This window comes from Asterias rubens, chromosome 5 (genome assembly GCF_902459465.1).
Source record: "Asterias rubens chromosome 5, eAstRub1.3, whole genome shotgun sequence".
NCBI classification, from domain to species: Eukaryota; Metazoa; Echinodermata; class Asteroidea; order Forcipulatida; family Asteriidae; genus Asterias; species Asterias rubens.
The window spans coordinates 13,720,495-13,737,126 of record NC_047066.1 but is presented as its reverse complement, the minus strand read 5'-3'; the positions used below and the strand labels follow the sequence as shown (position 1 = coordinate 13,737,126).

The 16,632-nt window shown below is 40.3% G+C and overlaps 1 protein-coding gene across 1 annotated transcript in view; it reads left to right on the top strand.

Annotated features, from left to right (window-relative positions):
* Window positions 1-16,632, top strand: part of LOC117290196 (RNA-binding protein Musashi homolog Rbp6-like) — a 71,113-nt gene that overhangs the window by 13,786 nt on the left and 40,695 nt on the right. Inside the window, exon 2 of the mRNA XM_033771454.1 lies at window positions 3,858-3,906. Within this exon, the coding sequence (XP_033627345.1) occupies window positions 3,858-3,906 (49 nt within the window). The remainder of the gene's footprint in view (window positions 1-3,857; window positions 3,907-16,632) is intronic.

Below are 16,632 nucleotides of genomic sequence, written 5' to 3'. Positions count from 1 at the left end.
ACCAGCCAAAACACAATGTCACTTGTACAACCTGTGAATGGTATCAAGCAAATTTGAGCTTAGTAGCACATTTGTTAAGCAATATTTTTGTTTGTTTTTAAGCACCTCTGTGAAATTGGTCCTTGCTGAAGAATTTGTTTTGATGAACTGCCCCTTTAAGTGGGCCGAGCTGAGGAATATGTTTGGACGGACTGCCCTTTTAACTTGGGGCTATACTATCAATTGATTGAAGACTGCTTACTGCAAGTTGCTAAAAATAACTGTAGGGAGACATTGTCTCATGAATGTGGAATGTAAGTTGTAACTGAAGCCATTGGCAACTTGGCTTGGTTGATAGGCCGTGTCCTTAAATTAAGGACATGCACTGTAGTTGTGTGTATGGAAGGAGCCTGGTGTAGTACTATGGCTTTACTGTCTACACACTAATTGGTTTTCGCTTCATTTTTTTCTTCTCTGTGTTCATTTGTCTCGCTGCTTTAATTGTCAAAGACCAGTATACTCACTGGGTGTATCTCAACATATGCATACAATAACAATCCTGTGAAAGTTTGAGCTCAATTGGTCGTCGAAATTGCGAGAGAATAATGGAAGAAAAAAACACCATTTTTGCACAAATTGTGTGCTTACGGATGCCTTGAATCAAGACCTCAGCTGAGGTCTCAAATTCAATTCAAATATTTCAGTGATAAATAACTACTTTCTCAAATACTACGTTCCGAGGGAGCCATTTCTCACAATGTTTAATACCATCAACAGCTCCACATTGCTCATTACAAAGTAAGTTGAAGCTAACAATTGTTTTGAGTAATAACCAAAAGTGTCCACCAGTGCCTTTAAAAAGGAAATTGTAATTCATCAGCTGAAACATTTGATGCGTTTTTGTTACGTTACCCCTTGTATGAATCTGACTTGATTACCAGCGGAAAGCTCCCCTGTGAGGAGAGTATTCCAGCCAGTACAGCGAGGTGCATTTCAATAAAACACCGCCACTTGTAATGTATCGAAGGACCCTACCCAAGCGGGGAATTTATCCCATGAGTGCGGCCATGTAGACAGGGAATTTGCATGCTTAAAAGCCTAATTGCGACCTAGTCCACTTCTAGTATATAAAGCAGATCAGGGGGTAGTGGATAATTGCATTATTGGTTCGGGAATAGCCACTTTAAAGAAACACCGAACGTAGCATGTCGGGGGGGGGGGGGGGGGGGGCTGTGGTTTAGGGTTCAAGCAAAGAAATCCCAAGTGCATTATCTATTTTGTGGTTTATCGATAACTAACCGGTATTTAAAGCCACGAGGAATGAGTGGTCGAAAAGCGGTAGCGTAGCAACAGATTTTACTGTGATCACTGCTGAATAAAAGGCAATAATATGCACGATTGCATACAAATAAAATATATCCTGCAGATTCATTAATAATTTTACAAGTCAAATAGTTCTGCAATTGGTTCTGCAACCAGCCCATCCATCAAGTCCTCTACCATGGCATTTTTTTCTTCTTCTTCTACTCTTAGTAAATAGACGATAATATTTCAGTGATTTTGCCCGCTAAGTTTGGATGTCAGTATATAGCGTTTTCTTCAGCTGTGTAGATATTGATGTGCTTGTTTTCATACGAAGCTGAAAGGAAAGCAAACATTGAAGGGGTAGTAGGGGGTGGGATGGTTTGCTTGAATGATCGATGGGGGAGTAATATGGGATGGTGTCATCTCTCGGGGGACTAGGGAAGAAGGTGGAGACAGAAAGGTGATGTAGTAAACGATGAGGGACTTGACTTACAATAAAGTGTTTAGAATGCCATTTCAACCCCACACTGCCCCTGGTATTCATTTATGCCATACTTGTAAATTCCATAGCAACTTTAAGTTTCACAACTGAAGTTGCACAACTATAAAAATCTTACTCTCGACAAAAATTACGAAAACCGATCTGTGCCCATTGTTTTGAAAAACTAACCAAGATTCATTTAAACGTATAAGTAAAATATCTTTGATCCATCTTGGTGGGTTCAAAAATTTCAGCTGGTAATCTGTTTCTACAGTACTATTCTGTTCTCAGCAAATTTGTGTGCTTACAGGCTTTATGAAAATTTGGTCCTGATAATAAAAACTTGCTTAGCACAAAACAATTTTTGCTCAGCAAAAATAGATTTACAGCCAAAACATCACACAGTCACCACTGCTGCCACGGGTACCTCAGTTATTCCTTGCTTAGCCAAGAAATTTGCCAAGCAAAATTTTCTGCTGAACAGCTTTATGAAGTGAGGTCGACACTTTCTTAGATATGTCTTCCTGTATCTTTAGTGCCATCTCCTTCGTCACACTCTAAGATGGCGGGTTGAATCCAGTATTGTCTCACTGGAAATGATGGATGGCCAATCTCACTCGGCTAATGGGGCAGCAAATGATGCCTATATGCAAACAGCTCCCACGGGGCGAATTCCCCCGCGTTTTTTTTCTTCGGTGGACCCAATTGTGGTAATTTTAACGTAAACTGATTGAGCCCAACCATTCATAAGATGCGGGGACTTATGATACATAGATGCTCACATTAGACTGGGGGTCTCTCATCCTAATGACAACATCCTCGTGTTGTGTTGTCTCTAAAGCGCCCTCTGGTGGTTAAAAACGAGTCTGGCCAACATGGTGAAGTTGTCGTCCGAAGATATTTTTGTATTCATCATGTCAGGAAAAGAGAAGGGAAGAAAAAAAAATGTACGTAATAGCAATTTCGCGCAGTGCAATATTCGTCTATTATGCCACATCGTTTAAGTGTAACGCGACTCGCAGAACTGAAATGTATCTAATGACCTCATGTAATGGGATCTGAGATTCGTTTACCCTTGTCGATTGCTGTGTATGACATTGGATGACTTGTTATCAGTGTGAATGCAGGAGAAAGCCGATGTAGTAGGAATTCAGTTATAATTGCTTGGAGTAGATGCGAGTCTCACCGGTATTGATTTACTAACACTACCGCTTGCAAAAAAAAAAAAAAAAAAATTAATTACGTTTTTCTTTTTTCTGTTATCAAGTAAATGTGTATACATAATGAGCGTATCAACTATGTTTTAATGAAATTTCACAACATGCTATGCCATGTTAACAGCGTTTAGGAATGAAATATTATTATTATAGGCTACATGTATGTATGACTGAATTTTTTGTTTTTCGCCATATCTAGCTGAGTACTTTTTCTTATACTTGGAAATAAACCGATCTTTCCATAATCTGATGACCAAATATGAAAATCTTCCTATATTTGAAACCTTTTCCCGATTGTGGTGAAATATCTCCGGTACTGTTGTTAACGATTTTTTCTGATTACAAGATGCAAATGTTGGCAGCACTGCACTGTTTTAAATGTTGCAAGCGTAGTTTATTGAATTTTCCCCAAACCCATACACTTAATTTGAAACCAACCAATGGTTGATGAATTGTTTTGAGAGAGACGACTACATTTACATCCTGGGGATGAGGTTGGCTCAGCGGTCTCTCTCCCTACCTTACACCTCTGTGGACCTGGGTTCGAATCCCACCTCGGATCGGAGCCTTGCATGTGGATTGGGTCTTCAGTCCCTACCTTATTGCGTGGATTTTCCTTATCGGTGCTAATTGTGCGGTTGGATGTAATAAAATAAAAATATAAATGACTAGTTTGTAAGACACTGTTCTAGAATTGCAAAGGTCGTGGGTTCGAATCCCACCCGAGTAATAAGCTGTTATTTTTGTTCACAAAGCTCTTGAAAGTACTGAGTATATACAGTGCTAACACACATCGGTGTATATGGGTATAAACCAAAATGAATATAAATGTGAGTATTTATGTTTTGTTTTCTTTATTCTTTTGTTGTTGACAGGTTGAGGATGTGACCCTTATGATGGACAGGCAGACCAACAGGCATAGAGGTAAGTTGTTTACCCCTTCTATATTCTACGCTAAACCAAACAGAAATGGTACAAAAAATCCATTCATGTTGGCGTGAATCTAACGCCGCCATAGGCGCAATCCTAGAAAACTATGGGTCAGAGGAAAAACCAATTTATTAGCAGGCATGAAACGAGACACCACCGGTGTTCCTTTATAACAGGTTGTTTGGTGGGATTCACGTGGGAGGTAAAAAATAACTACCCTTTAGAAAGATCGACTTTTAGTAAGTGGTTTTTAATTCAACGGAGATGCTCTTTGGGGTGTTAATTAATCATTCAAAAGTTGTTGCCATAAACACACGATTTCACAAACATGACGAAGAGAGAAGACCTAAGCTAAGGTGAGGAATGCTGCTTTGCAGTCTTAGTAGCTGTGATTTTTTTAATGGCTGGTGGCGACCCGGTGGAAACTTCTTAGGCTTGGGTTTCTTCATGGCATTTTACTTGCCAAAAAAAAAACCTTTTGATCGTTTGACCGCTACGCAGCAGCGTGCGTAAATGACCCGGCCTCTGGGAAGTTAGCGAGTATCACGCTACGCTAATGGCCGCCGAAAACCGTTTGCTGAGGGAAACCAGAAAATTAATTGAATGCACTAACAGTGTTAGCTTGAGGTAACACTATACGAGTTTGCTCATTAAAGTGGGAGGCTTAAGAAGATGTACCCTTTAAATAGACTGTTGCATTTTAATCTGTTGCTACACAAATGTTTTTCTTTTTTCCATTGTGCCCTATTTTTGGTTTGTGTGTGTGTTCCCCTTTTTTTTACGGGGGGGTTAGAAATTTTGTATAGTGCCTTTACTGTTGCAGCGGAACATTTGATAGGAAATGAATACAAGTAAACGGATTAAGTGTCCTACACACGGCTTTCATCCAGAATTAAATATTTTTGCAAGTTCTGGGTAGTAAAAGGCCCTTGTAAGCCAGGAATTCTTAAACTGCCGGCTCGGGTGTCGTCCAGGAGTAAATTGCACACCACCTCTGTGTAGGATACATTTCAATTCACTCCTAGACGCTTTTTAGAGAAACACAAATCCCAGGTGTTGTAGCTGCAGCGCATGAAATTCCGGGATATTTGATCGTTGTAATTATCTGGAAGGCGGCTTGCGTATTCTATACAGGAAGGGAAATGTTATATTTTCAAGGTTTCTGGGTTAACTAGCTTTTAGTTCGACAATGGTGGAGAGATGAAATGCTGCCCTGTAAACATGCTGGGTGATGATTTATTAACGACGGTAAATATCGTTTTGTTGATTAGACGACAATAGAATTTAGTTCAAACTTGAGCGAATCGTTTAAAGGCACCAGTTTTTGGGGGTTAATAAATAGGCTTGAGTGTCAATTGTCGATGGTTGGAGAATTTATAATCCTTAAGCTGTTAACTTTCTTACCAAAACAAAAATGGTGGTAGTTAAAGGAACACGTTGCCTTGGATCAGTCGAGTTGGTCTTTGAAAAGCGTTTGTATTCATTTGTTATAAAATGCATGATTAGAAAGGTATTTTAAAAGTAGAATACAATGATCCACACAAGTATCACTCGAAATTGCGTGGTTTTCCTTTTACCTCGTCGACAAACACGGTCGGCCATTTATGGGAGTCAAATTTTTGACTCCCATAAATGGGCGACCGTGTTAGTTTACAAAGTAAAAGGAAAACCACGCAATTTCGAGGCAAATGTGTGTGGACCATTGTATTCTACTTTTAAAATATCTTTCTTGTCATATGCATTTTATAACAAACGGTTACAAACGCTTTTCAAAGACCAACTCGACCGATCCAAGGCAACGTGTTCCTTTAAGCTTACCGGTGATCATCCAACCTTGAGTTTTAAAGCATAATCAAACCTATCCCATTGTTTTCTCAAAACTATTTGGTGTGCAAGTTCTGACCTTTGACCTGCTCCAGAGCTAGCTGCTCAAGTAGTGAGCTTTGCTAACAATAACAGGCATCCATATCAATTGTACTTGCACTCTGTGGTCCACTTTTTCTTTCAATAGAAACTCAACACCCAGAGAAAAACGGTTTTCCCCTTCACCCAGGGGGTATGCATGGGGACAGATGAAACTTGACAAGTCATAATTATTTTTGGGTTTTTTTTTTCGATAAAAAAAATGAAGAAAGGGGAAAAAAGCCTTTAAAGAGCACCCGCTTTAAAGATAGTTGCTACTTGAAGTGGCCTGTTATTGATTTGGTAAATGGGTGAAGTGAACAGAAATGTGAAGTCAAGAGTTCTTGCTTTTTACATTGATTAACTTTGATAAATTTTTTAAGATAAATATCCTAGGAAGACATTAATGGCAGTATGCCAGCTGGGTCGTCCCTTTTGATTGTCTATCCCGCTGGAGTTTACAATGGTTTATGAGCAGTTAATGTCCTCAGTTTTGCCATAAAACTTTGAATCACTCCCCATCAAAGAATGGGTCCGGGGGAAGTTAAATCTGCCGATTGAGGAATTAAAACCCGAGCACCAAGCCAAGTACCGGCGGAAATGAAGCTCCTTGGAGAACCCGATGCCTGACCATAAAAAAACCATGCTATATAACGACAAGCTCCTGGTTGGCAGAATGTACTCCGTGTGTCGCATAAAAAACCCGAGCAACGTTTGAGCATCACACAAATGATTATTTGCAGGCAATTCCATCCCCGGCTTGGCCGTGCATGTGCGCCTTTCAACCATGCCGCTACCGCCCCATCATGATTTGTTTTGTAGGACAGTGATCGGCAATCAGTTTTTCGGAGCCAGTCATGTGCGAGAAAATATAGAAGAGAGGAGCGGGAGAGGGCTCTGGGGCTTGCTAGGGCATTTGAAAGGTATTGACCTTTACATCTAAAATGGCAATAGTCCAGTTTGTGCATGATGCTGGAGGGTCGATGCCTCTGTAATTTCCTGTCTCATTCGCTACCTATGGGAAATAAACCTGTGTGTAGAGTGCATGGGACTCTCGGGCCACCGGCCAAAATTGCCTCACACGCATATAACGTATATAGAGAAACTAAGGGAGAGAAGAAAAAACACACATGCATTGCACCACTCTGGATCTGATCATAATTTTGAGCCTTTGTATTGGTTTGCAATCGAGAATCGGAAATCCGAGCGTGTCATGGCTCTCATGCAGCGTCCGCCGTGAATTTGCATTATTATTCCTTCCTCAGTTCGCGGCGCCGGCGCTGACAAACGTTTTGACTAAGAAACGCGGGGAGGGCTGGGGACACTAGACAAGCCCCGGCACATCAAAAATAGAAGTCTTTAACGTGTCCTGGGACATTGGCAGGGAAGAGACAGGCACGAAGGAAAAACATTAGAAATTGACTTTCATGGCAGATTAGGATTCTGCTCGACTCGACTTGACTAGGCCAGCCCGACTCTCTGGCTGCCCGTGGAAGAGGTTTACAGTCAGTAGGATTGGCGCCAATGTGATTAAACGCAGTACTTGAGGGGCTTTGCATTCATTCACACCTGCTGGCCATAGCCAATCCAGTATAAATTTAATTGTCAACCCTCTCACTAAGAATCGCCGATAGAATTCCATTTTGTTAAACGACACGAAACTGTCAGGAGAGGAGCTGGCGCGGCGCGTCCGTGCTTACTGAATACTGGGCTGGATCGGTCTCCGGCCGGGTCACGACCCAAAGGCATCAGATCCCAGGTAGGAATTGTCTTCCCCGATAAAAAAATAAAAAAAGCCCGCGCCACAGAGATGGCAATTCAAACATATTCATTTCAGCAACAAGCCACTATCTAGTCTGACAGGCTCGCTGGGCAATATAAGGTTACTCCAAAATGCATGCAAGCGCAGGGCTAGAAACAACACCGAGATTATAGTGAGACATCACTGGAGACAAAAAAAAAATGGCAGACTTGCCAGAACGCTTACACATCTAATAGGTGCCGCAGTCCATGTAGGCGTTGATCCCCTTTCTACCCGCAACTGGATAATGGATACATGTAAATTTTAACGCGTACGCCGATGAAGCTCCTCTCTTACAATTCTGATATCCCCCTCTGACTCTCAAGGGCCGAGAGCTTGTAGACATGTTGGCCCCAACGTCCGAATTCACCTGTATACAAGATTGCCTATGACATACAGCTGGATCAGTTCGCAACGACAGAAAATGTTTTCAGATCACTACTAAGTGGGCAAAATTGCACGTTTTTTTCCCCCCCGTCTTTCCTCTTGCCCTTTTACTTCGTCTCAGAAGAGTTGAGTTCGTAATGCTTGTCTGGACATGCCACAAAGCCGGTGAGAAAGAATGCTCAAAAGTGCGGGGAAATAGATGGGTTAACATCGACGTTTTACTTGAGTAGATCTGATTGGGGGATATTGTGCCGCCATATGTCGGCTATTTTAGGAAATTCTTAGTAAAGCTGTGGCACATAACGCACTAGGATCAGACAGGGGCACCAGTCATAATACAATCCTAGCATTACGCTCAAGCTCTGACCAGACAACCTGGCTCCTGGTCAAAACATTTGCAATTCCAAAGGAGAGAGGGGGAAAAAAAAAGGAAAAAAAAAAAAAAGTACTACACCTGATAAATTCTTTTAGGAAACTGGCACAAGGGGTTGTGTTTTGTTTGCAACCATGATGGATAGAGAGAGAGAGAGAGAGAGATAGGAAAAGAAGTTAAGTGGATGTTGCCCAAGTTGGAAAGGTTAATAAAATAAGCCCAAGGAGGTTGAAATCCCATCTAGCAATGCAGGAATATTACCCAATGTGTGTTTTAATGATATAGTGGAGGACTGATACACTCCGGGCTACTACTCCACTGTGGCCACAATTTGTTTGGGATTTTTTTCTTTCTTCGTCTTCTCTTCATCTTTCCCTCTGGAGGGAGCTGGATGCTTAGCGAAAAAAATTTGAATCAAGTGGATGTTTTGGTCAGTGGTTGTAATTGTGGTTGTGTCGTGCCTCTATAATGATGCTACGCCTGTTGCTATTGTGTTGCTGTGATGTTGTATTTGGTCCATATTTTCCTGTAGTTACATTTTAGTTGTTGCATTTGTTGTTTTTCAAGTGGTTGTTTTGGTCAGTGATTGTGGTTGTGTTGTGCTACTATAATGTTGCTCTGTCTGTGTTTGTGTTCTGTTGTTGTTTTTTGTCCATATTTTTCGTTTTTCAAGTGGTTGTTTTGGTCAGTGGTTGTGATTGTGTTGCTCTGCCCTTGTGTTGCTTTTTTTGGTTGTTCTTTGTCCGTTTACATATTTATTTAATTGTTGATTGTGAATTTCATCCGCGAAAGAACACCGTATGCATTTTTTTGTTTTATTGTTTGTTTGATTTTGTTTGATTTTTTTATGTTTTTTTATATAGAATTATCAATATTCTTTTTAGTAGGATTTGAAACTTTGCATTGTGGGAGTATAATCAGGTGAGATGTGCAGTAGCACCTTGTGTACAATTCTTTTGAGCAGTGGTGGTTGACAACTTTATATTTTTATTTCGATGGAATATTTGTTGATATCGTAGGAATCCCTGAAGAATCCCTAGAAAATTTCACCATTAGTTGTTTATTTATTATAATTTTTTTTTTTCACATTATGAAAAGTTAATCATAAATCTTGACTAACAAAAAAAAGCAACCGAGCATCAGCAAAGCAAACAACTAATCGAGGGTTCAGTCGTTTAGGTTTAACAAAAAAAAACACAAAAAAAAACAAGGGTTTATTTTTTTAATTAATTTTTTTTACCACAAGACAAGGAGGGTATTTTAGAACAAACTCCGCAAATCGAATCGATGTGGAGCAAAACTACAAAAGGGCTGCGTTTTAAAATCAATTTTAGACACTTGCAGCCATATCAGTGACCCAATTGAGTGAATTATGTAGGACATAAAGGACTCTATAAACCAGTAACAGCCTATCAACCATCGTTCTCTAGACTTAGTCATACCGTGTACGTATTGTCATTTCAGCTGCCAGCTTCCCCTTGAAACCTCATCTGTGTAGAAATTAGGAATTGATTCTTTTATTTTCATCTTCTTTATTTTGCCCCCCCCCCTTCCAAAAATAAAATAAAATATAATAATAATAACAATAACTAGGGAGGGAGGTCTTCCAATTTGCCAAATTAGTTAAGAAAATGTTCTGCCCCATAAGAATTCATTTTGAGATTTGATTAATTTTTGGGTTGAACAACGGCAAATTGACTGGAACTGGGTTTGAACCTGTCACCCTCGAGCTAACGCTACCAAATGAGCTTCCCCATTGTTTGCAGTCTCCCTTATTTGGTCAGTATCTTTGTTCGTGGGTGCCTGTCAGAAGCCGGTTACTCTTTTGTGGGTTTATAACATGAGAATTAAATTTGATCTGAATTTCTATCATAAAAAGGAGGACAGTTCTTTTCAGAACTGAGAAGTCTCCCGAACATCCGATAAATCTACGTCGTGGTAGTAGAATAAAGAAAGACAGTTCTCTAAAGAACAAACTCTACCTGGCAAGTAGATACACACATGGTGTTATCGCAAACCAAATATATGTTGATGCCTTACCATGCAATGCCTCAAATCATAAATAATTTCTTGAAGTGGCTTTTTGTTTCAGGGTCAGTGGAAAATGAAAATTAAAAATCAGTTCTCAATTTTTTTTCCGGCAACTCTTTCTTTAAGTAGGATTTGAAACTTTGCATGGTAGAAGTGTAATCAAAAGAGGGTTTGCGGTAACACCATGTGAAAATCTCCTTTGAGTAGTGTTGTTTCTGAGCAGAATCGGTGCTTAATGACTTCAAAAATATCTTTAGTTCTTTTTCACAAAAGCAGTTAAGATTTCAAGATTGTACCTGGAAGAGGTTTTGTGAAATAGTAGTTGACATGAACATCTTTGAAAAGGTCACCTTGCTTTTTATAGGAGAATTGCGTGCGATGCGCCGTTTAGGATCCTCAATGCCCCATGAAACCATGATGACCGACCTTTTACTTCATTATATTACGGTATTGCATAAAAATCTCCTGTATTTGTGCCGTATCTCCTTCTATCGTAAAGATCTCTCAAATCTAGTAAGGAGCTATAAGACCATCTCCAGGGGCCTTGAAATTGCCGGAGATAGTAACAAAAGAATGAGAAGAAAAGAAATAAAGGGGGGGGGGTTGGTTGGGGGAGATCCATTTTTGGAGTGAATTCCCGTAGATGATGATGTTCCATGGAGGATCTGATTGATGGAAAGAAGAGTGTGCTGAAGAATCTGTGTACCTCGGGCCGTTAGATGAAGAATGGTGGTCCACGTTGTCTGCCATCTCATGCCCCCGTTTGGGTCTCTTCATTTCATCTCTATCTCTCTCTCTTTGATTTCATTCAACTCCTTTGGCTTCTTTTCTGGCCGTGGATGGAGAAACAAGCTGGCATGCATCTTCATGTAGGGATTATCCTTTTAGGGGATGGGATGTAAAAATGTTTTTCCTTAGGCTGTAAGTGATCTCTGGTCTAGCGGGGAATGGATATATCTACTAGTTCCTAACCCCTGCAGGCACCTTGCTTCCCACCTGCGCTCTTGCGTGCACTGCCTGCTCAGTGTAAAAGGGAAATTCACTCATCTTTTAAACAGTTGTACGTACACAGGCCAATATGCTACGTTTTTGAAAGGGCAAGGGCACCAAGGCATTTTCTCCTCGGTAAAGGGCACCCTATGAGGAAATTGTAAATTTCTACTGGAGCCTTTCAAGGGCACCAAGGCCCCCGTTTGGGTCTCTTCATTTCATCTCTATCTCTCTCTCTTTGATTTCATTCAACTCCTTTGGCATCTTTTCTGGCCGTGGGCATGAAGGCAATCACCTCCATTTCCTCTGTGAAGTATCAGGGCTGCATATCACTAAAGATAAACTTTTAAAGGAACACATTGCCTTGGATTGGTCGAGTTGGTCTTTGAAAAGTGTTTGTAACTGTTTGTTATGAAATGCATAGGGTTAGAAAGACGTTTTGAAAGTAGAATAGAATGATCCACACAAACTTGCATCGAAATTGCGTGGTTTCCCTTTTACTTTGTTAACTAACCTGGTCGGCCATTTATGGGAGTAAAAAATTTGACTCCCATAAATGGCCGACCGTGTTAGTCGACGAGGTAAAGGGAAAACCACGCAATTTCGAGTGATACTTATCTTTCTAATCATATGCATTGTATAACAATGGTTACAAACGCTTTTCAAAGACCAACTCGACCGATCCAAGGCAACGTGTTCCTTTAAAGGATTTGGGTACCTTTTCAAAATGTCCATAGATTTACATTAAACTTTCAGGGTTTGAAGATAATGATAGTGGAAAGCTTCCCTTCAAATATTACTTACTTAGGTGCTGTAGTTTTTGAGAAATGAGTAAAACAATGTCATGAAAATACGTTTGTAAATGATTAAAATAATGTTCGCCTCATGAGACGAAAATTATTTTCATGACATTGTTTTACTCATTTCCCAAAAACTACAGCACCTCAGCACGTAATATTTCAGGGAAGCTTTCTACTATCATTATCTTCAAACTGTGTAAGTTTAGTGTAAATCTGTGGACATTGTGTTTTTTTGTCCTACAAAAGTTACAAAGACCCTTTAAGTAAGAAGTTTCCTATCTGAATGATTGAAGCATTGACACTGCTAGTTCCGATGCGCGTACATTGTTCGTTGCATAACGCATATGACTAAATAATACTTCAAGATGAGGCGGATTGTAGGCCTGTATGCTTCATGTTCAAAAGGGCAAGGGCACTAAGGCAATTTTTTTGATAAGGGGCACCCTACAAGGAAAATTCTACTGGAGCATTTCAAGGGCACCAAGGCAGTGACCAGGGGCATGGAGCAAGGTGAGGTATAAGGCCTGGGATTGAATCATGGGACACAGTGATATATCGATTACATCAAGCAGATTGCTTCAACATTTTGGGAAAGGTTGGGGGGGGGGGGGGCGAGAAGGGAGGGGATTATTTTTATTCCAATCAGTACTAACTCTCTATACATCATGTTAGGGATATATCATTTCCCTTAGTCTCATTGAGTCTCACTGAGTCATCAACTACGCGCTGAATTACCTTCCACCAGGATGAGTTTCTGGATCGTAGATGGGGGTTGACGGCCGGTGTAAGCACTGATGCAATATGCACTCAAACATCTCTCTCACATCTCTTTTCTTTTTTAACTCTTCCTCTTCGTTTATCATCTGCTCACTTTTCTTTTCTTTTGCCTTTGCACCCCCCCTTTTGCTTAATTTCTCGCTTGGTTTCACCACGAGCAGATTTAAAGGTCAGGATGGGCTGGCAAACACGGGAGCTATAATTTCTGCAATCTGATTGGAGTAGAGCCGTGTTAAGGGTACCTGACCTGTCAAGGTTTCATTTTGGGCCGAGCGGTTTTTGTTGTTTATAACTGAAAAGCGGTGCGTGAGAGGCACTCAAAGCACTGTGTCTCCAGGACATTAACGCATATTCTGGCATCTTACACATGCTAATGATACGGCATTGTCAATTGGATATGAATCGCGCTCCTGTACATTGTCCTAGCCACGATGGGCGGTGCCGGGCGGGCAACCCAGAACTAACAAATTTCGTCCAGCACTCTGTGAAAAAAAACATTAGGCTGCCCAGCACAGATTTCCCCCAGATTGCACTTCAGGTTTCATGGCCCCATATCTAAACAGGAATCATTTTTGGTCGACTAAATTGGATTTAGAGCCCACCACTAAAATTGGTCAAGCTACAACACTGGTCCTGTGAAATGGCAACTTATTTCTTACATCCAGATAGGTACATGTACACACGTGCCATGTCTATTTTTTATTACTCAAAAAGACGATCAGAGCATACTGATCGAAACGTCGAGTTAAACCAACGGTTCTTTTCAGAACCACCCCAACTCATTTAGAGATAGTTATTACATGGTGTTACCGCAAACTCTTCTATATCTTATTTCCACCATGCAAAGTTTCAAATCCTACTTACTCAAAGCTAATTTACGCTTCACCCCATAAATGAGAGAGCAAAAAATGAGTAAAAAATTCTCAGGAAGTTACCTAGAAATCTGAACTATTTTTTATCTCTGCGCTGAAGAGAAAACTGGAGCTGAAAATCAATCCGTGGGAGGGTGAAGAGGATTGCTGTGATGTGTGGGGTCGAATTTTGTCGTTTTTTTTCTTCCTTCGTCTCCCTTTTCTACTTGAGTAGTCAGGATCCAGCGAGCACTCTGTATTGGAATTGCTTACAGCGCCTCAAAATGGTCTCCTATCAACAGGAAATTGAAACAAAATGGAGGCAGTTGTGGCTCTTTATGTTACGATCAATCACTTTGACAAGGATTTGTTCGATATATGGTGGTACAGATGGTGGCAAATGGTATTAGGTTGCCATCATCACAAACCCAAGGAATCCCAACACAAACGCCAAACCGAAGAAGAAAAAAAAAAGCAGCTTTTCTTCTCCTATGGATTTTTGTTTTCTGGGTGTCTTTATTCGGGGGTTTGTTTCTATGGATTTTTCACTTGCAGCTGTGGTGTATATCTGATACATTAATATCAAATTATGTTGTGGCTTGTAATTGATGTGTATTTTTATCTCCGCTGTTTAGTTACAACTCTACTTAAGCGTTTGGAATGGAAGTTTCTCTGAACCTGTTCCTCTAGTCAAATTCGTTGCGAAATAACTGTCTTACACTACAAAACGTCATTGTCAACTTAAGTTATACATATTTGGGCGGAACAAATTGTGTGTTCGAATACAAATTGCAAAGAACTTTCTCTGAACAACCTCCCAAGTAAAATTTGTCACCAATTGGGACTGGATTTAAAGACCCCTTAAAGTCACTGTGTCTTACTTTGGTTTCCACAATTGAAATAGGAAAGAGGACCAACAAATGTGCTGATATTTTCCTAAAGTTGACGTGGTGAAAAATTTGAAATTAGTTTCCCTAAATGATGATGATGTTACATTAAACTTTCTTAAGTATTAATGACATACTTAAAGCTGAATGTGGACCAACTAATTATGTGCTGAAACCTTTTTTTTTTACAAGTTGTTTTTTACGCATTCATGGAAAACTGGACAATAACTTTGTTAATGATGTATATTGTACTTTCCTACGTACTAATGACACACATAAAGCACTCAGTCCTTGTGTCCTATTTGGGTTGATCACACATTGATGATGATAACTCCCTCATCCCCCCCCCCCTTATAACAAGACAATCATATCTGAGACTGACACATCCTCGCTAAATCTCTCTCAAATCGTTTGCTCACACGGCACTTTAGCTTTCTTCCCACTCATGTGTCAAATAGAAAAAGAAAAAACCTCTCCAAAACATTGATGCTTAGAGCAGGCGGGGACTGGGGGAGCAATGCACCACCTAATCAAAATGGAGTTGTGCAAACACTCAAAAAGCACCCTTTAAAAAAATTATTTTTTTTGTTTAAAGCTGAAACTAATCTTCTCCAATATTGTCGGATTTCGGCACGTCACTTGTCAGGAGGATCGACTCCCCCTGTCAGTCTGTGCGTTGGTCAGCGTAACCTAATGGAGCGGTCAGCATGCACAAGGGCACGGCGTTGATTACCGTAGGACAGGCCCATCGCAAGAGACCAAACTGCACTGAGGTAGTGTACAAAGAGATGTACAAAGAGCGTTCATTGCACTGTGACCCCCAATACAAAGTACACACAGGTGGAAAGCATCCCCGAGTGCCGAATACAGAGACGCAGGAGGAGGAATCATTCAGGGAAAACAGCAGAATTCTTTATCAAAAGGAGTGCTGACAAGTAATGCATACTTATGAGATTACTTATTTATTGCATAATCCGAGCCGAGTGTCATCGGACGCGTTGATACCGATTTGGTTAACACATCATCGATGGAGAAGAAGACAACAAAAAAAGAGGAAATTCTGGCAGTGGTGGTTTCACCTTTAGGAGAGGCAGTATAAATATTTAACCGAGATAGTACATTGACATAAACCATCCAGAGAGAGATTTCGTCTTTGTCATAACAATTTTTTTTGTGCTAAGAGATAAAAATAACTAAATAATCCCCCCCTCCCCCCTCCTCCTCGCTGGAGAACACTCTGGAAATTAAACTTTTGTGGTGTGTCGAATTAGGCGCTGAGGTGAAGTTCGTACGGTATGTAATGTGTGGGGTTCAAGTTTGTATTGAATTTTGTTGCCTATTTAATGTGGATGCCTGATCTTGTAATGTAGGATAATAACAAATAATGTTTGTGTTCATTTATTATGTGCTATGTCTGTCGTAGATGTCTGTCGTAAAATCAAATCAGATGAAGATTGTTGAATGATATTATGAGACGAAGCGACAGAAATACAACACCTTGAAAGGTATACAAAGTGAGATGGCTCAAATTGCTACCAGACTATGCAAGAAACATTGGGACAAACCCCTTCTGTTTCTGATTTAAGTATATTGAAACATACTTTATGCTGAAGACACAGATAAGTGTCAAGGCCAGGACTCAAACCGACACTCTGCTGATCAGAAACACCAGAGAATGAGTCACTTGCAGAAAAGGCCACTTGCGCTTAACTGCTTGACCATGATTTGCCAAATAGAACAATGAATGGGTTTATTGGAAGGAGTTATAAAGTCAACTCATTTTGCGGCAATTGTTTTTCTTCAGAAGGGTAATCATTCAGAGTTGTTTGCTTCAGACACTATTTGATCATTTGGGAAATAAAAAAAGTTATTTGGACTTGAAGTTTGCACAATATTAGGAGTCTCTGCTGGCGGAATGAAA